General features: G+C 42.4%; 3 protein-coding genes across 5 annotated transcripts in view; 1 reads left to right on the plus strand and 2 right to left on the minus strand.

Moving 5' to 3' along the window:
- Schip1 (Schwannomin interacting protein 1) overlaps positions 1-4181 on the minus strand; it is a 45913-nt gene extending 41732 nt beyond the window's left edge. The window contains exon 1 of the mRNA XM_076802807.1: positions 3910-4181. The gene's annotated coding sequence lies outside the window, so the exon portion shown is untranslated. The remainder of the gene's footprint in view (positions 1-3909) is intronic.
- A 3575-nt stretch (positions 4182-7756) lies between these two features.
- On the plus strand, positions 7757-10168 carry Vnc (GNAT family N-acetyltransferase vnc). The gene is made up of 2 exons (XM_076802834.1): positions 7757-7911; positions 8992-10168. The coding sequence occupies exon 2, from the start codon at positions 9234-9236 to the stop codon at positions 9783-9785; it is 552 nt and encodes a 183-aa protein (XP_076658949.1). The 5' UTR covers positions 7757-7911; positions 8992-9233; the 3' UTR covers positions 9786-10168.
- Positions 10169-11433: 1265 nt separating this feature from the next.
- P130cas (Serine_rich_CAS and FAT-like_CAS_C domain-containing protein p130CAS) overlaps positions 11434-26814 on the minus strand; it is an 84948-nt gene continuing 69567 nt past the window's right edge. For all 3 annotated transcript variants that reach the window (XM_076802815.1, XM_076802814.1, XM_076802812.1), the window contains 6 exons: positions 18831-18957; positions 17302-17602; positions 15798-16150; positions 15418-15710; positions 14134-14490; positions 11434-13543 (listed from right to left, as the gene is read on the minus strand). In XM_076802815.1, the coding sequence (XP_076658930.1) occupies positions 13256-13543; positions 14134-14490; positions 15418-15710; positions 15798-16150; positions 17302-17602; positions 18831-18957 (1719 nt within the window). In that variant the 3' untranslated portion in view covers positions 11434-13255. The remainder of the gene's footprint in view (positions 13544-14133; positions 14491-15417; positions 15711-15797; positions 16151-17301; positions 17603-18830; positions 18958-26814) is intronic.

The following is a 26814-nucleotide window of genomic DNA, read 5'->3' on the forward strand; positions in this document are numbered from 1 at the left end:
GAAGCCTGTTGATCAAAAAATCCTACAAACTCGACTCAACCGAACTTGATTTCATTTCCTCTTCACAAAAAGTATTTCTAATACACACAATATCATACTACATTAATTTTCTTTGAGATTTCATGCCTCACATTTTTCAACTTCGTGACGAAAATTATTCTTATAATTCACCCGTTGCCTTCTATCATTTACCTTTCACGATCAATTCAAGTTACAAAAACAACATCGTTTCTTAAAAAGTAATATAAAATAAAACGTGGAATATTGCAATAAAATCTTAAAGAATTCTAGCATATGTTTCATGTACTTAGTATGTTTCATCGGCGATAAATAATAATATTCAATCTTCGGCAATCCTCAATATATGAAATTACAACGTTCTGTGCAAAATGCACTTGAAAATTGCAACAACAGAAGAATGATTCTCGCAAAGACCGTTCGACCTGGCAGACGCGTTTCGGTTCGCGATAAAGGTGAACAGTTTTCGCGAAGAGGGTTTCGCGACGAAGTGTCTGGGAGTGTCATTCGCGGCGGTAAACGCGCCCTTTGAAGCGATCGTGTGCGTCACACGCGTGTTCCCGCGAGTGAAATTCTGTCATTGCCATTCGAAGATGGGAGGACGCGAGGAAGACAGTCGTGTGTCGAATGGCAGGGGAACAAAGCGCAAGGACGAAGGTTGCGTAGAACGGAATAGCCATGACACCCGACTGTTTCCCCGAGTTAGGGGAGATTCGTGTTCTCTCCTTCTCTCGTCCCTGCTCTCTATGTGTCGCGTGTTGTACACCGCCTGCCGTTGGCAGAATCACGCATCGATCGACCGTTTCTACTTTGTGCCGGCGAGCTCCGCCGAGGGCACACAGACACCGGTGGTTCCCGGTTTACCCGAGTATCGATACAGGGGATGACACTATCGATAACCAGACGAAACGCGACGCGAGCTCGCAATTTTCGGAGCTGACGCGGGAAGTCCGTCGCTGAACGCAAACTCGCGTCAGAACGCCGCGGAACACAGCACGACTGAGACCTCTTCGAAATTCCAAAATCCACCACGAAATCGGAAAAATTGTCGCTAGTCGATCATTGACACTTTGGCGGTCCAGAGAGTTGTCTTTTATTTAAAAAAAAAGAGCAGCTTCACAGAACAGAAAAATGTCTACTATTTAGTGCATTTTGTAAAAATTTTTGTTGCAGCTCGTCTGCTGAAATAATTCCAGCTTCGCAGGAAACCCGAAATCGCTCGTTCCACTTCTAAAAAAGTTGAGAGTCACTGTATACGTGTAATTTTATTTTATTTAATTCGTAACGAGTCCATCAAAAATCAATGTCGAGTCTAGAATTGAACTAACTGTTCATTTGTTGAAGCTTTTAGCCGTGTATTCTGCGTCTTATAAATTCGCTACTGTTGTAAATAAAAAAAAAAAAAATAAAAAAATAGCAACATTCACCGTAAAGTCCAGAAAGCCGCTTTGCACCGAATGGTTGTACAATTGACGGAGCAACAATCGAGTTGATGCACAGCATGAGAGTGGTACAATTTTTAGTAGGATTAAAATGTGCGCTTTTTTGATCAAAGCTTTTAGTGGATTGCATGCTTCGCGAATTCGCACGAGTTGTCAACAATCTGCCGATTTTTATTTGCGTTGCAAATGCTGCTGAACGATAACCCGGGGGGGAAAAAGATAAAAATTCCAAAATTAACAGTATTTTTAATTGAAGGAGAGTAGGAAAATTCGACTGTTTGCTTATTCTGCTTTTTTAAAAATATTAATTGAAAATAGCAAAGGATATAGAGAAAATAATTTTAGAGCAACAATTTCCTTCGGTTTTACTGTGCGTGGATGACTTAATTGGTTTATGTTTGTTTAATCGGTATTATAAACCCGTCGAGTACGATTTTGGTATCGTTCATCGATCAAAGGAACCAGACAGGATTTCGGTTCGAGAAACTGTTATGTATCCTTCATTGAGATGTACTGCTCGTCGCGCGGACGCATAAATATTATTTTATTATACGGTACGAGTCGCGCCTCGAAGCCTCGCAACGATATTCGAAGAATACTAACGATAAAGCTTTGTGCCGCGAATGCTCCTGTCTGATTCTACCTATCGATGCACCCGCAATAAAAGATAAGAGCTGTATCTGCGCGGATGTTCGAAATAAGAATATCGGAGACGAGATGCTATCTTGATCTCGATCGGGCCATAGACGAATTGTATCGTGCCGACAGATTGTATAGAATTTCTCTTAAAAGCTTGCAAACAATTGCATTGAATGCGCGAGATTGAACCGAGACAATAACGTGAAGCGAAACTGCTTCATTTCGCAATTACTGTAACAGAATATTTTAATTCTATTCAATTGTACCATAGCATATTTTTTTATTATGTCTTTGGAAGAAAAATACCACAAAGTTTATCAATATTATCAATATTGAAACAATATTATTCTATTGCAGAAAATCCACCAAGTAAAACTGTAGAATGTAGAAAAATATAAAATTGTAGAATGAATATTGGAATATTTGGTTTTGAACGTTCAGAATTATGCAGAGACTATTAGTCGATTTTATAAACGATTACCGAAGTGATGTTAAAAAGTCCTCTTATAGTTAGCGTCGTTATATCGTAAGGAGAATGTGAAATGATTGTCAAATTTCAATGAATGCATTGAAAAAGATAATATTCCGCACCACCCTCGCAGAATTTGTTGGCCTGCTTCGGGCATACCAATGAGATATTCGGATCTCCATCACTCGAGGTCGAGTTTTCGTCAGCATTAGACTTCGTGGCGCCATCGTGTAACTGGCAGCACAGTTCTCGGCGTTCGAGCCACGAAAATTTCATTTTCGTGTCAAGTATCTCGGATACGCTCCGTCATAATACTCCGCTCCAAATACCATGCTCTCGATTATGATGAACATTCGTAGCACGTAAACGTGGAAAAAAGTGTCTAGCATCTCTGAGGTTCTATCCGAATTTTGTTGCGGAAATACTCTTTGTTTACAAGTTGGTATTTAATTGAATTACTCCTGAAAACGTACAGTATTAATTTACATGTTGGAATTCTAACAAATTCTAGTTGGAAACTAACAAAAATTCTGTTTTGGTTTATCGTCTTTACTTGGACAGCTTTATTTATAGTACTTCAGAAGATGTACAATTGTTTAAGAGGAGCTGAAACCTTCCGAAAATTTTATTTGCGTATTATTGAATGTTCGTACCCTTCGGGAATTTTTAAAATATTGTTCATAATAGCTTCACAAACTTAATTATCGACTAGTGTTCAACCCTCACCCCCGGGGTGAAAATTCGCCCATTTTCTGTTTATAAATAACCTTAAATCTATCTTCTTATCTTCTCTCGCGTAAATAGCATTGCAAAATGTATTCATTCAAATTGTGGACTCATAAACAAACCAGAATTTCTTGTGTAACAATTTCGGAGGACCATAGGAGGGTTAAAATCTGCCAGATATCTCACCGAGACCAACCAGACAGATTTTCCTCCATTTCGTAAGCCCCTTAAGAGAACGGACAAGTTTTCATCCAATTTTCTCATACCACGGAATAATCCAGGCGAGAGTAATTCTGCTTGGCAGCCTATTTAGAACATTCTCAGCATAAACAAGTGTAATACTCTAATCGCCCTACTGGCGACCGTCTGTAACTAGCGCATCGAGGTCGCTGTTAATCACTCGCAAACGAAAACCTCGGATCTCTTTGAAAAACAAATATCTCTTAACAATAATATCTCCGTTGGCTCCGATAATCGAGTATCCCGGGGACGCGTCGTTCGGTTAGGGTCACAGGGGTACACACGCATCTTTCCCCATTCTGTTCTATCGATTTCTCGGTAAATTCTACCCTCGGCTTCTCTCACAAAATCGAGTTTTTCCAAACGAGTACTTACTTTCTCGCGTTACGAGCCGCTGTGTTGATTTTTTCCGAAGACTCGAGCTCCTCAGGTTTTGCGATGATCTGCGTCCGGTCGCTGTCTTCGCATTAGATCCACCGGGGGGAGGGGAGGGCGATTAGGAATGAAACAATGACACTGAATCGTTGCGGGAAAATTCGGTCTTTCGACTGGTTCGATTCGCGATTTCTAGTTTTCCTATTTGTTTTTTACTTTTTTTTTGTTGCTCTCGAAGCCACGCAGAAACGAAGATGGTTTCGGTGCACGCGCGAACCACGGGAGGAGACTGCGAGGAACGGTGTCGGCGTTCGATTTCCCCCTCTCTCTCTGTCTCTCTCGTTCCTTCTCTCCTCGTTGATCTCTCTCTCTCTCCCCTTGACACCCCCTCGACGGGGGTGGTGCATGCGCGTGGGCAAACGACGGACGTTGCTGACGCCACTGTCGGCGATGAACGGGAGTTCGTTTTTAGGCGGCTCGATATTGACAGTGCTCGATTATTGTCCTGTGTGCGATCTCATGGGGACGACGGGGATGATTTTTGGTGATCATGCGTTCACTGCCGTCTCACCGATATTTCCAGCCGTCTCTGTAAAGGTTCGAAGGAGTGTGTTCCTTTAGGGGGGTTGGAAAAGCAGATCTTCTAATTAATTAAGCCCCACTATCTTTTGCTTTATACAGTCGTCGACATTTTGTAAAACTATTTTCTTTTCCTTCGTTTTAGGACGTAAGAAGTAATTTGATAAATGTTACGCTATATAATCTGATCATTGTGGATTTGCAGGCAAAACAGAAATTATCTCCATTAATTACTGGAGCTGCAAACATATTTGTCTCTTTCCTTACAAGCATTTTTCAATTCTTTGAACATTTTCACTGTTTTGAATTTGATCTAATCATTTGTATTATAATTGTGTAGAATTCGAAGAGATTCCCATTCTCTGAAAATCGACAGAATAAATTTGAAATTGCGAAGGGCTGATTTCCAGTGACACATTTTCCACGAGAGTTTTTTTCCATGTTCTTTTTATTGTTGACACAAGATGGACGAGTAAACGGAGCACATAGAAGTTGGAATGAACGAGCAAACTGGCGCTGCTGGTATTAAAACGGAGTCAATTATATCTCGTTCTCCGATACTTTGTTTTACGAGGCTGATGATTAAACTTCATTGTCCTGGATTCTATTGTTTGTTGCTATGCGTCGGGGAGAAGGAGAAGCTGCCGTTTGAAAGCAGAAAGACTGTCTAGAGTAAAGTATAGCTCAGTCATGTTTACACTTCACTATAAGAGATCGAGGTTATTAAAGTCCTTAATCGTATCGCGCAAATGAAATTCAATAATTTCCTTCCTTAAAAATTTCGCTAGTCTTCCTTGCTAAAATGTATGAACAATTTAACATCGACAGTTTGTACGCATTGTCTGCGAATTAGAAATATAATTGTCCCAATTCTTCGAATTGTTTAAAGATAAAAGGTAAGTATGTTTTTTTTTCGATTGAAATCATTGCATCAAAACATTGTGTTCTGCGGTTTTGCATGGAGTCAACGACCGGGAAACGAGTTTCTACTGTATCGCCACGTAATCGCGATACTACGCGAATAATTCAGATATTACTCATAAGGCTGTGTCGATACGATACACATCGTGCATATAATTTATACTGAATCAGTTTGCAGGAAGCATAAATACTGCGATAGATTGCAGTCATAGTTTTCTGATCCAGATTCTCATTGCAGAATTCCCTTTACTTTACTTTTGATTGCACGGCCGAGAACAGAATGTGTGTATCTCTCCACGTTGAAAAGAGAATTCTGGGAGATCTTAATTAGTGACTTTGGTAACGAGTAAAGTAAAATAATTCATGAACTGAAACGGCTAGTTTAGACTCAGTCAACGCATCGAGAACAGCAAACAAGGCTTCCACTAATTAATCACGAGTTAGTCGCGAGTCAGTACACAGGCTTCTGTACTTACAGTTACACAGTCAATATAGATCATTACGGAAGTCTTACTACTTAAGCTTCGTGTGAAGAAATGAGCAGCATTAAATGTTAGTGAATTTAGACAACTATTTAATTTAAGGTAAGCTTGGATTTAAGTTTAATCGCAACTCAATATTGTAATAGTACAATTCTAGTTCAAAGAAACATTGCTTCAGCACAGAATGCATGTGTAGAGAAATAATATATTTGACTGAAAAGATATTTTTATATGTGTTATTAATTCTTATTAAAATTTCATTAACGAGGATAGATATTAATTCCGAAGCCTGGTCTACTCCTATACCTCGTCTGTGCTTGTACGGAGAAGATCTTAAACTCGACGGTTACCATGTGCGATAACAAACACGGTTACCGACCGCAAAATGCATGTTACCTGTAAACATTTATATTATATTTTAACACGATCCAATTTATGTAAGAATGAGCAATGAATAAATAAAGAGCAATGTCAATGAAAAGGCGTTAATTATTGAACCCTGAAATTTTCCCGAAATTCCGAAATATTCGTGCCACCTCCTTTAATATCATGTTCTCCTAATAAAAAGTCCAATTTCCGAAAAATTTCGGAAAATTTTCGACCGTCTGGCTTGTCGTTGACTTGCACTACTAAATTTCGAAAATTTTCGAGCGTCTGACTCGACGTTGACTTGTACTACTGAAATTCGGATACCTCCTTTGATATCATGTTCTCCTAATACAAAGTTAAAATTTCCGAATTTTTTCGGAATTTCGACCGTCTGGCTTGTCGTTGACTTGTACCACTTAATTTCCTAGAAATTTCGAGCGTCTGACTCGACGTTGACTTGTACTACTGAAATTCAGATACCTCCTTTGATATCATGTTCTCCTAATACAAAGTTAAAATTTCCGAAAATTTTCGGAATTTCGACCGTCTGGCTTGTCGTTGACTTGTACCACTTAATTTCCGAGAATTTTCGAGCGTCTGACTCGACGTTGACTTGTACTACTGAAATTCGGATACCTCCTTTGATATCATGTTCTCCTAATACAAAAGTTAAAATTTCCGAAAATTTTCGGAATTTTCGACCGTCTGGCTTGTCGTTGACTTGTACCACTTAATTTCCGAGAATTTTCGAGCGTCTGACTCGACGTTGACTTGTACTACTGAATTTCGGATACCTCCTTCGATATCATGTTCTCCTAATACAAAAGTTTAATTTTCCGAAAATTTTCGAAATTTTTCGGAATTTCGGCCGTCTGACTTGTCGTAGACTTATACTACTGAATTTTCGTGCCACCTCCTTTGATATTATGTTCTCCTAATACAAAGTTGGATTTTAAGAATTTTCGAATGTTTTCGCAATTTTTCGGATTTCTACTAGGAGAACATGATACCAAAAGAGGTGGCACCAAATTTTCGTGTCAGGGTGTGGAAAAAAGAACACATTAACTGTTGTAACTCATATTCTTTATTTCTCATTAAATAAATTACAATAATAAACGTGTACATATAGAAAATAGAACAAAATAGAACTAAAATATATCAAAGTACTACAGCAAGTCTTCTCCTCTGGCCTGACAGCTTACTGAACGCGAAAAATACTCGCAGGAACTGAAAAAGAAAGACGCGCTAATTAGAGTTAATTAGAGTTGGGTACAGCTTGTATTGTTGCTCTAAACACGAAAAGAGTGAAAAGATCCATATCAAATCGGGACTGTAGAGCCCGGCGGATGTGAGTCAAAAAACTACATTGGGTGATTAGTCTACTTCTGTACCTCGTCTGTGGTGTTGAATCTGATCCGGGCTAGTATTTAGTGTGGTGGCAGCACTATACGTCATTTATTTCCTCTCTGGTTTCGTCTGCACATTCTATGGCGCAGAATTCTGCAGCTAAATTCACGGGACACTATTTCTATGCACGTGCGCACTGTTAATGCTGGTTTTCGGAAAACCCCGGAGTTTCACATTGCTCTGTGCTCTATTTCAACGTTTTCATGTAAACGATGGGCAATTGGTAAATGAGAAACATACTCCGGTAAGTTACATGCGAAAAAACCTTGGAAAATTATACATTTCGCTAAATCATAGCGATGAGACTGGCTTGCTTGATTGGAGGGGGAAAAAATTCTTAACCTATACTCGTGCTAACTCCGTCGCAATTCAAAATGGCGTGTCATCAACGAGCGAAAAGCCGTAGATAAATTCGCGAGCTACCGCGTTCTGCTAAGTTTGTCGTTGGGGTGTTCCTATATTTGGTGAATTTATTTCTCTTGCCAGGAAAGCAAGAAACAGAAAAAGGTTATGACACTGTTCCCGTGTACGTCGTCCTAGGAAGTCCGTTTAGTATAATTCGTAGTCGAAGTGCGAATTTAATAATGCAGGAAATCGTCCTGGCAGCCTTCTCCGTGATATCGAGTCTGCTCATAGTATTTGGCCTGGTGCTGCTGGGTAAGAACGATTGATAGTAACGTTCTATTATTGCTCTGACTATTTCGAGACATTGTTGCCCGTGCTGTCGAGCAGTCATATAGTTTACGAGTCGAACATATACAACTGCAAGACTTTTGACTCAATACTTAACCTCTACCGTCACGTGTATTGTTTCTCCCAATCACTATTTTTATTGTTAGTTGAAAAAAATGTCAATATTTATTTACCTTGTGTTGCACTCGAGTGGACTGTCATTGAGAAGCTACCATCAATTACTTTGTGCCGGTCTTCGTTGTACAGCTTCCGTTATTTATGCGAAGAGAACAACTCATTCTCCGAAAAAGAATACATAGTCGTTTTATATTAAAAAAAGAGCAGAACTCTGTATTGCAGAAGGAGAAATACAATTGAATATTTACTTTTATACGTGGTATTGTAAAACGAATTTTTCTCATTTGAGGGTTCATTTAAAAAAGAAACAAGTTTATTCAATTTACCTGAGACACTTGTAGAATCACCCTTCTTCCATTTGTACCATGCGTACTGGGTCATCCTCTAGTTTTGATTTAGTGTTATGGATAATTTTGGAGTAAATTTATATATCTTGTTACATTTCTTTACATATCTTCCAAATGATTTGTAGACATACCTTCATAGAAACATTCATATGTTCTTTTTTTCACAGGTTGGTATTTAGTCTGGAAGTTTTTCCTTTCAAGATTCCGCTTTGTCCGAGAGCTGATGGGTGGAATTAGCGAATCTTCCTCAGTCAACGATTTAAAGAATGGTAGATCACGCATAAAGAAAATTCGCAGAGATTGAAGTTTTGCTTGAAAACATAAGAAGAACAGTTAGACAACGTTTAAGGGACGCATTCAGTTGGAGAAGAGTATTATTCGTGTATCCGCAACATTTTCGTTTGCAAAGATGTCTATAAACATCCGCTGTGCAACAACGGACGATTTGCTGAACATACAGCACTGTAATTTGCATTGTTTGCCTGAGAATTATCAAATGAAATATTATTTGTACCATGCTCTTTCTTGGCCACAACTGAGCTATGTGGCTGAGGATGAAAAAGGCAGGATAGTAGGCTATGTCCTCGCCAAGATGGAGGAGGATTGCGAAGACAATCCTCACGGTCACATTACCAGTTTGGCAGTGAAACGATCTCACAGAAGACTTGGTATAGCCCAGAAGCTTATGAATCAGGCTTCCAGGGCGATGGTAGAATGCTTTGGAGCAAAATACGTGTCGCTACACGTACGTAGAAGTAACAGGGCAGCTTTAAATTTGTACACAAGCAGTTTACAGTTCGAGGTATCGGAAGTAGAACCTAAATACTATGCGGACGGAGAAGATGCTTACGCTATGAAACGAGATCTCAGCAGTTTTCACATGGGAAAGAACGCTTCTAAAGAGAAAATGAACAAGGATGGCAATACGCATACGCACACTGGACGATGCTGCGATCGTTAATAATTTGTTTTGGATATTTACATACATTAAATGATTTTTTGCATTATTAGTTCCATACTGTTTGGATCTAAATCTGTGTCATTTGTGCATATTTTTATAAATAAATATGCATTGGTAATACCGTGAAAAATACCGTAAGTCGAGCATGATGGCTTGAATGTTTGACCTGTACATTATCACACGAACTTTACAAATACTGGGTAAAGTGTTTGCATCTATTCAAGCCTTACCTGAGACGTATAAAAATATTCTATATGCAGCTAGCAAGGGATGTTCTGTTGATACGTAAACAGGGGGGTTACATCAGAGACATCTAAACTATTGTATGTACTTTCATGCAAATTAAGTTGGAAGTTTCTAATAAATGTATCACTGCGTATCGATATACTGTGTTATCTGAAAACAAAACCCTGGAAACTTAATAAAAGCATAAGCTGAAACTATCAGGTCATTATGATTTCTTGTATATTTAATGAATCTTTATTGAACCAGTGAAACTATAATATACAAATAACTCGTCAGTATACAAAATTATCACCCAGACGTCACCAAGCAAATGAAGTGCAAGATGATACCAACTTTTTCAACTCAAAACGTTCCGCAATGCATTTGTCGTTCAAAATTTCGGTCCGTGTCTCTGCAAAAACAAATCCAATCCGTTTGTTCTGTCTGTAAATATTTTCGCAGTTCTTTGAGTATAATTCAATGCTTAAACGTTAAGATTTGATATTGCACGATTTTTTCAAATGCTTTTATTTACCTGTTGCGTCGATATATTATTGTATTTATGTCTACACTGTATAGGAATAATTGTGTCTGTACGCGTGTATGTGTACGTATGTATGTATGTGTCTGTATGTATATATATACCTAATAACAGGCAGTATATATATACTTATGTACATATTAAACGCCCTCGAAGCGATACTATTCATTCGGTTCAAAGGACACGTGAATCCCAAGTGAAACTTTGATTAATCTTCAAATTCGCTGGTTAATATGCTTGATTAAATTTCTAGACGTTGATTAGCATTTAACTTCGTCACTTAGAACGATAATTCGAAAAATTAACGAAGTTCTCGATACTGCGACAGGCTCTATCAGTATAATTCCTTCACGATTATTATACTTCTAAGAACATCGATCGCAAAACGTATTTTAGCACGAAAGAATTCCAGGTACAATGTACAAAGGTTGAATCGAGGAGAACGTTACAAAACGATAAGGTTTTTACTTCGTTCGGCCGATAATACATATTTATATACGTGTCATACGTTTCGATATCAAAGGTAAATTGTCTGCTTAACGATACGTCACGATTATCGGGGATACGATTCAACAAGAATGATAAGCACCTATTTAGTGTCGACTATGTATAAATCCTAAATATACATTAATTCTAACTGCCTTGAATGCCTGTTATCTTACAAAAAAACACGTCGCCAATAAATTATAATACAAGTACGTAAACGAGGTTCGTGTTCACGCGATATGACCGATTAATATACTTTCTAAAAAATAAACTACATGTATAAGCCTATCGTGGTAAATACTCTAAATACGGATCATCTCCTGAAAGTACATATTTTCGTTAATTGTGTAAATCGATAATCATGTATCTTAGTTGAATATCGCACGATTTTCTCTGTTCTCGGTGTATTTCGGGGCGCTTTCACGTTTCAGCGATCTCTCCGGTGTTTCTCCGTGACCAAAAAGAAAAAAGGAGACAAAAGGCTGCATTATAAATGTGCGGTTGTCAATTACCTCTCTAAAGGCAGCGTACAGGGAGAAATAACTCCCAGGGGAACAGTGAACCAAAAAGGATTTCACTGAATTTCTGTTAAATGCACAATCTTTTCGGTACACGCACGTTAACGAAACTTTTTAACATTCGCTGATAGAGCATCGTACTTTTATTGAATTAATGTTTTCGTAGCCCTTGTAAGGAGAGCGTAAATCGAATCATCGTTGGAATGATTGTAAACAGTCTAGAAATTTCATGTTTCGGGTGTTCTTTTCTTCTTCACAGTCTCCGATGTGGATTTGTAATTTGGAAAGGTCGTAAAAAGGACCGCCACGAAAAAGTCGTGTTCCGGTAATAAAATCTTATAAAAGTTCGTCAAAATCGGCCTCTAAAAGACGTGCTCGTAGTTCGCACAGTACTTTACGAATTCGTTTGTAAATATGAACGCACGATCACGGGCGTAACAACATCTTGACGATTTTGGACTACCGATGCTTTAGTGTTGGAACCTTGTACCGGTTTCCTGGTAATAATCCCGAGCATGTTTTTAATAAACGAAACAATTACCAAACGAGAGAGGCACAAATACAGAGCTGTTCGACGAGTGTTATCAACACGGCTACAATCATATCGAACACGCTGGCAATGACAACGGCGCATTACATTTGAAACGAACCTCGACTTGAGAATCATTTCAAACATATCCTACACTTGCTATGATGTCTCTTATGCTGTTTTACTCCACACTTTTAGCTAACGAACGACACGGTTACATGTGTTTCCTATAAAAGGATACATTTTGTCTATATTCTCGAGTATACAATGGTTCAATGATTCTTATCATTTCGACTAGACAAGGTGTCCCAAAATTCGTGATGCAACACGAGGCAGGGAAACCAAGCCAAACATAGAAAATAAAACTTGGAGAATAAATTGTTCCCTTACCCAATTGAGGCACCCTGTATAGTAGCTAATAGTAGCACGAATTATTGAAGCAGAGCGTACATTACAAAAACACTTGTTTCGAAAGAGGTTTCCTTATATTCTAGGGTCCTGTGCTTTGGCAGTTGCATAGTTCTAAGTATCCATAGGCCTCGAGAGTTATTTATTGCGATGAACAAGAGCTTAGTTTAGTCGATCAAAATGTTTCAGTCTGTGTTGCAATTTTTCTATCCGTGGTCCAAATTCGTTTTGCTGCCAATTGAGCCGAGGCTGATGCTCTGAGCCAAGCATGTTCAAGCCAAGAAGCGCATTCCTATCTTTCAAAAACCAAAGTTTCTCACTTTTCTCGTACCTGGTGAGACCCAGAAACAGCTTTTGGACATACTTGGCCCACACTTGACTCAAATAAGTAGGTTCCATTATCACCGTAGGAGTACAAAAAAGAAACGTATCTCGTCTCCTGTATCGAAAATCTTACAGAGACTTTAGTCTGTGTGGATTACATTCTTCTCCCTTTTATCTCTATCCACCTGTTCTTTCGATTACCATCGAACTCGCGACTCGAGAGTCTGATCGAGCGGTAACGACAGCTGCCGACGAGTTTAGTTCTTGCTCTACTTATCCGAACATCTTTTTCGAAACAGAAACTGATTTGACCATCAAGCCGATCCAAGGAACTTGCACGCGAAAAAAAGTCTTTGTAGAATAAGAATGAAGCTTGCTAACTTTCGCGTATGGTCAGCCTCCTCCGTGTCGATGACGAGGACCTCTGACCGTTGGACGTTCAGGGCTGCTGCGTGGCCTGGATCATCGCGATCTTCAGGTCCTTGGCCAAATGAGAAACGTCCACGACGCTGTCCACCATTTCTTGAACAGCGGTTACGTTCGGGAAGAACTGGGCAGCTTGCTTTGTTTTCGACACGGTCTGCGCCAGTGAATCGTTCAACGCGTTCGCGCATTGCAACACGCGTGTTCGGACATCATTCCTGATCACGTTCCTGTGCACAGTGTCGCCGATGTGCACCAACCTGTGGGCGCTCAGCACCACGAACTTGCCGTGCGCCAGAAATACCTGTTGAAACAAATTGAAAGGTTCTTTATCGAGAACGAAAATAGCTGAAGCAATTTTGCAATTTTATCATTCCAAATCTTCCCAAATAAAAAGAATTTTTGAGAAAATAGGGATCAAAATCTGCTCCGAGCAGGGTCGTGCAAAATTTGCTTAGTAATTGGTACTTCCACAGTAATTGGGTCCCTTACCCTAGGCTTAATAGCCTTAAAGAACCCTCGTACAACCCTCCGTGTGTTTTCCTGATTTGGATTACTCATAAGTTTTGCTTAACCCGGAACGAATTAACCGTGCCATAAGAGGGTTGATGAGTGTATAAAATGGGACAACCAAACACTAAAACCGAGGTGTCTGAAATACCTTCTAAAACGAACGCAAACTAGTCAATTTGTTCAATAATTTTCCACAAAAGACACCTTACGTTTTCAATCGTCATAAGATAGTATTCGAGTTGCATTATTCTGACTTTTACAAAATGGAGTATAGATAAGTTCCTGTGATCTTTTGCAGGGGAATGGATGGTACAGCACGTTCAGGATCCCGACGACGACAATAACGATTAATTAACGAACGCGACCATAACGGATACTCGCCTTGGGCGGTTGGTTCAGCGCAACGGTTTGCATGAAAGCGTCGATGGCGTGAGTCAGGTGGTTTCCATGCGTGACCACCTGGGCGGCGTAGAAAGCCAGCAATTGTTTGTCGTTGGGATCCATGGGTGTCGGGGTTGTGGGTGGCATTTGAATCGTCGCATTGTCCGCCTCGGATACGAGCAGGTCGTAATTGCTTCGGAGTTCTTGAGGCAGCGCCGCCCTTAGCTCCTCGCGTTGCTTCGCGACCACCTCCCTCGAATCAAGATTCACGTAATCGTAATCCTCGCCGGCACCGCTGTTGTTGCTGCTGCCCGTCGAGATGATTGATGACCGTTTGAACAGCAGCGTCGAGTTACCCTGTTAACCGCGAGACCTCTTTCGAAACCACTTTCTCTAAAAATGCTCGATCGCCTGACGCGCGGATCCTCCTTTCTTCCATCTTCAGGAATTCATTTATCTTCGCGATTTTTATACTGATTCCGACTCTCGATCGGACACGTGTACAGCTATGTCCGCGCTGAGGCAACGTCGAGCAACAATTTGTCGCCTTATTTAGTAAAAAGAAAGAAAGGAAGAAGGCAACAAAGAGGTGACGAAACGTTGCTTCGACGGGGACATATTTTTTTACTAATTTTACTTTGCAAGTTTTACAGCAATTTTCACGGCGTGTAGCAAAAGATTTCGGTTTTTAACTAAACTTTAGAAGTGAATTGTCTGTTCTTCTGGTGGCTCCTGAAGAGGAAGCCGAGAAATCACATGTCCAGTCAAGTGGAGGGTAGCATAGTGTTTCAACGAAGTTACTGTCGACTTCAATAAATGAGACAATTTCTGTAGCAATTCTCCGGCTTTCGGCAAAAGACTTTTAAGAAATTTTAAGAAGTGAATTGTCTGTTCCCCTGGTGGCTCCTGAAGAGGAAGCCGAGAAATCACATCTCCAGTCAAGTCCAGGGTAGCATAGTGTTTCAATGAAGCTACAGTCGCCTTCAATATATGAGACAATTTCTGTAGCAATTTTCCGGCTTTTGGCTAAAGACTTAACAAATTTTAAGAATTGTCTGCTCCCCTGGTGGCTCCTGAAGAGGAAGCCCAGAAATCACACGTCCAGTCAAGTCCAGGGTAGCATAATGTTTCAATGAAGCCGCAGTCGACTTCAATAAATGAAACAATTAAAATGAAGGGTAAAAGGAACTTGTTTAGCGAATTGGTAGAAATAAATTGGAGGCTCTTCGAGGAGACGAACACCGTCTGTTGAAGAGTTTCGTAGGTGCGCGTGGGGATGCTCACCTGAATGAAACTGGCGACCTGACGAACGTCTTCCGTGAGTGCCCGAGCGCACGCGATCAGCTGATCGAGCGGATCTGGCTGTGTGGGTGGCAGGAGGGTGGAAGGTGGCCCGTTTGTAGGTGTCGGGGCATCGCCACCCCCGCGACTGAGCTTCCCGGCGTCCCATTCCATCGCGTCCAGCTCGGTGGCAGCTTCCTGTACGAGCTTGTCGGAATCACGAAGGGCCTTGACCAGGGGTCGCAATTTCGTGGCCAGACCCTTGTCCGGTGCCTTGCCGGCGTTTCCCAGTGTGCCTGCGCAAAAATTGAACGAATCTCATCAAAATTCCTAATTTATTCAGAAAAGTATGGGTGTAAATAGACCCCCCTTGCGGCAATTACCTTCAGCGAATTCGGCCAGGTCATGCAAAGACGTTCTGAGCCTCAGGGCCGCCAGTCTGAGGTCCATCAGGGTCGCGTCCAGTCGTTGAGGCGTTCTCCAAACGGGGCTGACGAAGCCAAGTAACCTGGCTATTGCGGCCGACGCTTCGTTCTGCAGCCTCTGCAGGCCTTCCAACGCGGAGTCCAGCTCCAACGGAAGTTCCTTGCTAACCGGAACATCGTAGATCTGCTGCGTTTGCGATGGCGGAGGCGGTGTTGGCGTTTTCGGCACGGGCGTGTTGTGCCGAGACGGTAACGAGGATGCTGGAAGACGCGATCGGGGTACATCGTAATCCGGTGCAGCGAGGCTGGATCTGAAAGAGAAATCACATCGTTAGGCTCTGAAAGACTCTGAAAAGCTCTGAAAGACTCTGAAAAGCTCTGAAAGGCTCTGATTTCAAATCGCATAGAATACAGCTCCGAATGCATCGATCGCGAGAAGGGAATTTTCTCGAATTTTGTGTTCCTCAAATTTGTTTCCGAAGGTCGCGCAAGACGTGAGATTAAGAGCTTGAATTTTCCGAGTGCATCCAGCGAGAAGAAAGGATTTTGAATAGTTTGGAATTCGCAGAAACAGAGGCAAATTAGAAGTCGTTTACGTAAATCAAAGGGGTGCTTTTGCTTCGAGCTTTTTGCCGTCGAACTTTCTGAAAAGCTTCAAAATCCGAGCACGTAATCCGCTTCTCGAGCAAAACCACGGACGAAATCGTCGGACGGCAGGGTATTTGTCATTTGCCAAAGCGTAAACGGAACCAATTTCTCCGAAGCCGCGGTAGGAACGACCGCTGTTGGCACTGGTCCGGTATTTAAGCCCGAGCTTCTCGAAATAAATCTCTTCCTGGCAGCTGTGTGTCTCGCTACCTTCGCAAATATACACGGTTCATTGTACTCGATGTTGATGCTCCGGTCCGCACGGATTGCACGGCTAAACGTTGTTGTTGTTGTTGCTGCTCTCAGAAAGTTCGACGGAGAATTAAACGGAAGCTCAACGACCTTTGCGAATGAGAAATGTTAAAAGAAAAAAACCACTCAGCACAGAATTTTCACAAAATTATACAAAAACATATCAATCTGTAATCCTAGACCTAAGATCTTCTATTAAAGACGTCGAACCCGGAAGCTCGCGACTATGGAAATTGCAGCAAAGGCACAAAATCCACAATTTAGTGACCGTAACAAATAGATGTAAAATCACTGCCTTGGAACACACACACACACAAACGAACCAGGTGTGACTAAAAAGGCAAACTCGAAAGGCCTGTTGGCCAACCCTCCGCAAACTGAATTGTATAAAGTGGCCTAAGCAGCCCCGAACAAACTTCCGTTTATGTTTGAGTTAGGGGCGGTTCGGACGCGGGGCGCGGCGCACGGTGGAATGAACAGATACTATAACGAGGTTCCGGGAGCAATTAGTTCGTTCTAGCATAGTGGACTGTATCAACATCCGATTCAAGGTATCGCGTACCTGTTCGATCCGCTGAGGGACCCGTCGTTCGTGAGGCTGGACGCGGAGCTGCTCGGTGTCAGGGGTTGCAATGGCCTCGGCACGTCGTAGCAATCAAGGGGTGTGACGCCCGAACCTCCGGAGCAATTTGAGTTTGGCGTGCAGGAGGTGGGCTGCCTCGGGATATCATAGCAAGAGGGTGCAGGACTCGGACTGCTCGCCGGCGATGGAATCACTGGGACCGCTCGTGGAGGAACGTCGTAACACTCGCTCACATCACCGCCATTGTCTATCGAGCTCCTGGTGCCCGTGGTGTATCGCCCTGGAAGAAATTTAGGGGAACGGTGAAACGCTAATCGAAAGCGTAGCCGGCTCGAGGATCATGGCCCGCTAAACTCTGACGTTCGTTCTCTCTTCTGGGTCTGGCGTATCACTGCCTCCATTTGTGAAAATATTTTCTTCTAAAAAAGCTTCTGAGAAATTTTTGAGAGTTACGGAAAATAATAAAATACTTTTAGATAGACACAGATAAAATTCATTCAATTTTTGTCCTATTTCTAGTTACGTTGTGATGCAGTAACGCTTGGTTCACACTAGATCTACAAGACCCGGCAAAATGATGGACGCGAAATTTTTTAAATTCACAATTATTAACCCTTTGCACTCGAAGCCATTTTAACTCGAAACATTTCTTCCGACCTGGAATATTTCCCTTCTGTATATATTTTTTCATGCTATACATACGAAAATGGGTGCAATTTACTCGTACAGTACTGAAATGTTTAGTAATTTATTAAATACATACAAATTTAATAATGTAAACAATATTTTGAATAATGATACAGCAATTTTTAATGGCGCCTTGTGAAGAGTTACAATAAAATTATTGCAATAAAAATGGCTGGAAATCTAAGTACCCACAATTTTGTCACTTTTACAACGCAATGTGAAATAGTCAGTTTTAGTGCTTCGTAAATCTAGTGTTACAGTCCGAGTCGATAAAAATTGATGGTTAAGAATCTCACTGTGAGATAAATTCCAAAAAAAGAGAGAATAAAATTGAGTGAACTGTTGTTGTAAATTTTGATGGCATGGAAGCCAATATACGTTATAGAGTTGAGACGATGGGGGAGTCCCTGAGGCGATGGTCAAAATTCACAGGAAATTATTAATCTCGTTACGTCGCGGACGACCCGTCAAATGGCTTTTATTTATGCAGGATGAAACGACCACGCGTACCTCCGGTTGAAGATGAAGGCAATTGCCGGTGTCACTCGAAGAAATTGCTGTTACGATTGCGTCTATTCGTTACGGATGATCAAAGCGAGAGAACGAACGTCGACGATTCTGTACAGGGTGTCTCGCGCATACTGAACGTTTACTTCCTCGAGAAAAACCATAAGTTTCACACGGCGACTTTGTAGATCGCATTTCCTCTAGCATGGATACGGTATGACAAGGGACGTTCAGAATTGTTGCGAGTCGTGTGCTATGTGCTCGAAGTCGCACTGTGCTTCGAATGGATCGTACAAAGGGGGTTGCAAACTTACCTGTGTTGTGTAATTGGTCGTTGTTCGAAGTCAGGGGTGAATCGTGTCTCGATGGCGGCGCAGGGCTTCCCCGATTCGCTGGAAGATCGTAAAAATACACGTCGCCGCACTTCTGAGGAGTCACCACCTGCACAGATCACGATCAAACACCGATTAATTACCGTTCGCTTCGACCTACACCGGAACAACCGAGACCCCACCCCTTCTCTCGGTTTTTCTTTTTGTGACTAGGGTGGTGGTGATCGGGCCGCTTGTTTACACCGATTCTAATTAATTCCACCTGACCCCTTCGATCTTGGGAATTTACAATACGGTTTCTTGCGCTTACTTTACGATACGGTCATAAAACCTTCTCTGTCAACGAATAGACAATAGCTCGACGCTACAAAGGAACTGCTGGAAAGTCTCGTAAATGGTCGACCATATTACGGTATTCCCAAGGTGCGTGGGCCTAAACAAATAACGCATTACCTTCCAACGATCGTTTTGTTGTTTCGTAATTTCTGAAAGTGTGTTCAAAGATTTCCCAGTCCTTCGATCACGCTTCAATCTAGCAAACGATAAACTAATTGCGAAATTCCCGAGATTTTTCGCGGGTAGATCCGTTAATAAAGTTAGTGGGTCAAAAGCGAGCTCGTTCCCTTGTCTCTTGTTTTAAAACTGGAACTCCAAGAGAGCACTCTCGAGTTTCTCCTGTTCCGCAGCGACGTTAATTTCATCAATCTGTTTATTGAATCTCCTCGGGAGACTCGCTCTGGTAATTGTTCTTTTTTTTCCCCCCCGACCACAATAAAATACGTCCACTCTTCTGTCACAGCACGCGGACGAAACGATACAGCATAATCTTCTGCAACGATCGCGGTGCGATTTTATCGGAATATACCGGGGATTCGTTCGTAGACCCGAATTTTCACGGGCCGGCGATCCATAATGCTGGCCGCTCGTAAAATCGTCGACATTAATCTGCGCCGCCTATAAACGCGCGAGCCGTGAAATCCTTTTAAACGAACGGGGGCAGAATGAAACGTTAATTGAAACGGTCCGTAGCGTGCAATTATAAAAGTAGTTCGATTTTCCAGTAAAACTTGATCGCACGAACCCGGCCCGCTTGCGCGTTTCGCGTCATGACTAGACTGCGGTTTGCGATCGGCATTTATTTCGTTGCTCGTTTTCATTGTTAAAACGTTTCGATAACTGCAATCTCCTTTACGAAGTATTCGAACAATTCAGCAGGAGAAACTCACGAATATTGTCCTGCGCGCTTTAGACGACAAAGTGTACGAGGTTAATTTGACTACAGTGTTTAACATGTCCCAAATACCTAGCCGATAAAAGTCCCAGTATTATCCCCACTGCCGCAGACTATACCCCGTGAGGGGCCATGAGCCGAGGCCTCTAGAGCTTCACTGTCAAAATAGTACATATCTCCTGGCCGATATATGTCACTGACTGACTGGATAAATTTCTTTATTCGAGCACACGATCATAATCGTGCGAGATCTAAAAAACTGCAAGCTTCGCATGTTTATAAGTAGATTGCAGATTTTATGACAAAACTGAGCATAATTTAAAACAGTAAAAATATTAAAAGAGTTTAGAAATACTGTTATATTATTTCCAACCTATTGAACATATCAACACTAGGTTGACGGAGCATTAAAAGTGAGTATTTTACATTACTTCATAAAAATAAGAAGAATGTGTCTATCCAAGTTTTCAGCCATTTTTTAAATAATATATACCAAAGGAAATAAGTTTGTTGAGTAATTCCACGTAGATGGACCTTCACAATCTCAATAATCGTAAATTTAAAATATTAGAACCCGTCATTTTGACGGGTCCCGTAAACCTAGTGTTAAGAGAGAAAATAAATTTCTATTTCACTCCAGTTCGTTGCAATTCCGGCAGAAAATTTTGATTCTGCGTAAACATCCGCAGTCTACGTATAAGACAATACACACGCGTATTCAGTGTTTACTGGATTTAATGTTAAATACCCGAACCGGTAGAAAGAAAATTATTCGAAAATTATTTTCGATCCGGTATCTCCGATTATAGTTAGTTACTTGGACAAACAGCTCCGTCGACGTCCACTGAAACCACACAGCGACAAACGGAAGCAATCGGGAACGTTTAAAAAGCCCGGTGCCGGAACTTTGTACACCCAGTATAGCGGGCGTGAGCACGCGAAGCGCACTTGCCTTCTTTCCAACCGGTGAACCGCGAAGCTGCAAGGGAAAATGCAATTTCGTCGACAAAACTGGAGCGTAGGAGAGGGTGGAGGGCGGAGGGTGGAGGGGCTGGGCTCGTGGAATGAGAAACGAGGGACACACAGAGGGAGAGTGACGAAAGAAGAGGAAACGAGAGAGGAGAGCCGCGCATCCCCCTAGAGCGCAATCACCGGGCTCATCGTCCGCTGCTTTACAATAATAGAAGCTCTTCAAACCTTGCGTTACACATAAGCGTGCTACACTTTTATTCTGTCTCCACCCTCGATTCCCAGGCCGCGACGGCTGAAAGATGTCCTCGTGTCTACTTGTGCGAGCGGCTCCTTTATTCGCTCGATCGAATCGAATGTCACTCCGAATTTACACCACAAATGCATCTTAGGACAAGGGCGCACGGGGTTACCCTGAGATCGTCGACAACTCATTTCACCGACACTGTTTTCGTCGACACGATTTGACCGACATTAACTTTCGTGCACAGTATGTTTTCGTCGACAAATATTTTCATCTACACGGTTTGGCCGACACTACGTTTTCATTGACACGGTCAAATCGTCAACAAATGTTTTCATCGACAGTCTATACTTAGCGACAGAATTAAGTTGATTCGTTCCACTGACATAATCCGCTGCATTTCAAATTACATAAGTCTAGGCTCAAAAAATGTTTAAGTTATAATCCTCGTACAGGGTGTGGGCTTGGGGGGCGACGCCCCTCCACTACCGGGAAGGTAAGGGTTCAACTTGAAAAATACTGTCTACGCTCGGTGGTCTGCCACGGAAAAGGGGATGTCATATTTTTGTATATTTCTTAGGCCATTATCTAGATCTAGAATATGGAATCGAAAAAATAATAAGAATAGGTCTGGGTCAGATTTGAAATTGTGGCTGTCGATAAAGTACACGCGATATAGCAAAGGTACAAATTGGGAAGTATAATAACAATTTCTTACGTAGCTATCACAGTTCGTGGAAACGAATGGACTCAAACCCGTTGGTAAATACGGACAGTCGATGAAAACATTTGTTGACGATTTGACCGTGTCGATGAAAACATAGTGTCGGTCAAATCGTGTCGATGAAAACAGTCTCGGTGAAATGAGTTGTCGACGATTTCAGGGTAACCCGGGCACACGAGGGGGCAGTTCAATTTACTATTTTACCAACGAAAATCGACCCAATCGAACCGATGTTCGGGTAGCTGAACATAAATTGCCCTACTCCATTTTTGCACGAATCAGTGTCTAGGGGTTGTGATACTATTGGTTTCGTTATCGAGGGTTGAAGGCGTGATAAATAATATTCGAGTGACAAAGTATCTTCGATTCCGTCGCAACTGCAGCTCGAGGCTCGGCGGTACAGCAGCGTGCTCTTCAACAGAACCACCCCCCAGAAGCCGCCATAGTCCGCATCCTCGGTTAGGCAGACAGCGCGGTTTCCCGCGACAATATCTCCCCCGACAAAAGGACGCTGTTTTCCGTTATCGTTGGCCGTGCTCGAAACGCGAAGCTCGAAATTCGTTTATTTTCGTCGAGTTTTTCCGGGGGTGGGTGGGGGGCGGGGGTGGTTGGTTCGCGGAACCGTTCCGCCGGTGCGGTAGTCGTCATGGTAACCATTAGGCGTGATCGCCGGATGAAATGGGGCCGCAATGATTTGCGGTCAACGCTCGATCACGGTTTATCGATGACGAGACCTCCCGCGGGACTTGGCCCCGGTACTTATACCTGGGAAAGGGGTGTGGCACGTCGTTATTTCGAGGGTTGGCACCGATAAGGACTGACCCACATTCCCCGCGGATACTTCTCCGCTAGGATATCGAGCCTCCCGCCAGGCTCCAGCCACCTTCTGTCCTCGTTTCCGGTTGATCGAAGCCTCCTGAGAACCTCGGGACTGCTTAAAACAATGAGGTCGAGCAGCCGGAAAATCGGTAACTGTCAACAGAGTGCGCGCACCAACCCCCTCTCCCCTCTCCCACCCCCGACGTCGGAACCGTCGGACCAAACCCCTGCGACTTTGCTTAATTGCTATAACCTTCGCGCGGCTCGTTCCCTCTGCTAATGAAAATACCAGTCTCCCGCGGCACACCGGTGCCAAAATTTACTGGGAACCGTAATTACTGCGGGTTTGATGCGTTTTCGTGGCAAAAATTAGTTGGCCGAGCGGACAAGATTGAAACGACTAGAAGGATTTAATGACACCCTATGGATTCGTCATTTTGCTGCACTCGATTTCTCTTGTCAGTGTTTTTGGATTGTTGGCGCTTGTAAATTGCGAATATGCATCTAGCAATGTTGCGTGTTGATTGTTACGAAGATTGGAAATGTAGCGTTACAAGAAAATGATGGAGTGGAAAAATAAAATTTATACAACTCGTCCAAATTCATGAACGAACTAGACTGAACTGGACCATTATGCATTTACAGCATTTTTGAATTCATAAGATATAAAAAGACCATAGATGAACAAATGTATTTTCACATATTTTTTAGGCAAGATCGTGCGCACACAGTAGATTCCAACCAACGGGATCCCGAACTAATTAGTTCGTTCCGTCCCATCCCGCCGTGTTGAACGTCCCAAAAATGTAAGGCGGCTATCAACCATAACTTTAAACGCGCCAGGGGGATATTAAATCTGTCCGGGAAACTGGCCGCAGATAAATCGCCCGAAGATAATTACCTTCAGCTCCAGCAGCAGCCGCCATTATTACACACCAAGTAAGATGCAAATGCATCGAGAATCCACCCTGTATACTGCGGAACGAGCTTTTCCGCTGTCAGCGACCCCCGACATCGATCTTCCCTCGGTTTGCAGAGGCCTGTCCCCCCGTCTTCCAATCCCGAATCGTAAATTAGTCCCGTTGTGTCCCGAATGCACCCGAAAATCAAACCTAATCCCGTTTCGTTCGCATTAGTTTCGTTCTAACCCCCGCGCGACCAAGAAATCCCCGCCGCGAGAGTCTCGGCGCCGCACGTGTAAACCGGTCGTAATCAGATTTGCAGCGAGGCTGAGTCACTGAATCGAGCACAGACGCGATCGAGTTTGCGATCGGGCATCGAGCAGCCATGCTGCCGCTGCAGAATCGCACAGAATTCGCCATATTTGCCACAAACTTCCTGGATCTGTCGTGCGTGTACACGCGCACACTTCAACCCCTTCGTCGTTCACGTTTACCGGCACTTTGGCCGAGTGTTTGATGATTTTAGACATTACGCAGCTGATACTAATTTGCGTATATTGTCAGTAAACGTTTATGCGCGAAATTTCAGATAATTCATCTATTAAATTATATTAGAATATATTTCGCTAAAGTTGGGCAGTTTCTGAACAACCGACACTGCTTCTATATTTATTCATGACAGAACAGAATTGAATCGGAGGCAAGAACGTAATGATAAAAATTTTTTGAACTTCAGTACACCTCTCCTAGAAGAGTTTGACTAGTCCCTAACCCATCGACCTAATTAAAAACAAGAATTTTGTAAAATTTTGTAAGTAAGTTTGCTACGAGATGAATGCTTTTAAAAGTCATTGCTACATTTTAACAGCTCCCAATTAATTTTAGAAGCTCCGATGAAATTTTTGGAGCGAGTACCAGAAATTTAAACAGTTTAGAGAAATTGGGGTATGCGGCGAGTTTTCGATTTGGACTCCCCTGCATCCGCGTTGTTCGACGAAATGGCGGCGTGTTCGCGTGGCCGTGCACAAAAGGTCATAAACTCTTGTGCAACACGGTCGTGTCTCTTGGGCGTTGCTCATCATTTATCGGGGAGGATCAGCAGCATCCAGTTGGATTAGCAACTCCCTGGTGACATGTACAGGGTTCTTGACTACATGTGCCACATATTTTAGGGGGTCGGGCCAATCTAATCGTAAGATGGAAATCGCGAACGACGAAACCCCTGTTCAGGCTTTGCTCCTAAGCCAGTGACAATTGCAGTCGACTAATAACGTCTGCCAGCTAACAGTTCACAAATTAGACCACCTGATTGCCTTATAAAATAGAGCAATGACAACTCCATTAATTTTCAAAGCTCTAGAACAACAACTGCTTCAGATACACCCAAAAAGAAAATTTTTAAAAAGTAACATTCTATTTTAGAATTTTATGTCTATATTTTTCTTCCATATCATAAAAATTCCAAAAATTATGATTACACCACGATTAGACTGGTGATGACGATACTTAATAAATTAATCCTTCCTGAACGTTGCGCCCCCCTAAACTTCCCAATCGTGTGTCCAAAATTAAAACTTTGAACAAAATATTGTTAAATTTAAAAATTGCATACGTGCTGTAAACGCATAAGGATCCCCAGCGTACTTATAATTAACAGTAATGAGCAAGGTGTTTTCAGCCTAAATTGAACATATCTGAACACTGCATTGTTCGGAGAAAAAAACGGGCGTTCGGAGAGTAAACTTTAAACAAAGGCGCGCCCAACAAACGAAACAAGTTTCTCGTTTACGTAATCTTCTGAATAAAGAGCCCATTAAGGAAACGTCTGGCTCCGTTACGATCGCATTAAATCCTTTCTTTGCGTCTTGCCGGTTCGCGCAGAAACGCCTCTCGCAACTTTCTGCAATTATCACCGTTTGCTCTCCATATTTTCATCGGTTTAGTCCGCGCGCTGTCGTCTGTTTGCTCTTTCCTTGATTTCTGCAAGTCGACGCACCGGTGTCGCCGCTTGTTAATTAACCGCTGGCCGGCCTTTAATTATCGCGGTTTTTCCAGCGACGCGAGAAACTTGCTCGCGCATCGATGGAATGCGACAAGAACGACCACGCCGGCTATTTCGCACATGCTGGTTTTTCTCGCGACGAGAATCGACCACGAATTCAAGGACAACTGTTCTCGAGCGCTACGTTTCCATCAGCTCGATCCCGCATTTATCGAGAAACTTATTCTGTGTAATTTAAAACAATAAATACATTCGAAGATTAAACATTTTATGAAAGAAAATATATTTCTATTTCACTCCACTTTGTTGCAATTCAGGTAGACAACTTTTATTTAGCATAATAAATTTTTATTCTCGGCTGTCTACTTATACCGTTTCAAAATTTTTTAGTAGAACAATTACTGGGAATTTAAATTTAATTTCCTTGCTGTCGCGTTAAGTGCAATATTGGTCACCTCTACATTTTTCAACCCTCTCGAAAAAAAAATGGGTTGGCAATTTCGGTGACGGCAAAATTTCAAATGCATCTGAATTTCTCGCTTGAGAAACTTGTCTTTTGGGGTTTGCAGTGTTTTCTACGAGGACTCCAAAAATTATTAGGTGCTTAAACGTTCCACCTAGTACTTTCTCACCCCCTCGGAAAAAAATTGGGTTAGAGCAGGTTAACGGTAGCGAACGGTCGTTTCTCGGTGGTCTGCCGACCGTGGACACTGACCATGAGGGGTTAATCGGCAATGTTCACTGTCGCGAAGACAGGGGGTTGGCTGGAATCGCCGGAAATCCGGGAAGGGTGGCGAAGGGCGTCGGCGTCGAAAAGATAAAAGCGGCCGCGGCGGCATAATGCGGGCTTGGTTTCGTGAATTAAAGCTGCACGCGATACCACTATTACATTCTTTCCCGGTATGAATCGAATAGTACTATAGTAGTGGCCTCCTCGTAGTAGTAGTACCGGAGGGTGGGAGAGAAAGGGGTTGTGGATCGCTAGGCTGGCTTCAAACTGAAAAAGAGTAGGGGTTGTATGGGGGTTGGCCTGGCGCGAGGGGGTGGAAGAGGGCGTCGGTCGATACCAGCGTCG

The sequence above is a fragment of the Halictus rubicundus genome, chromosome 17, assembly GCF_050948215.1.
Source record: "Halictus rubicundus isolate RS-2024b chromosome 17, iyHalRubi1_principal, whole genome shotgun sequence".
NCBI classification, from domain to species: Eukaryota; Metazoa; Arthropoda; class Insecta; order Hymenoptera; family Halictidae; genus Halictus; species Halictus rubicundus.

Coding starts and splice junctions, on each gene's coding strand:
- Vnc (XM_076802834.1), top strand. CDS start 9,234: ATGTCTATAAACATCCGCTGTGCAACAACGGACGATTTGCTGAACATA.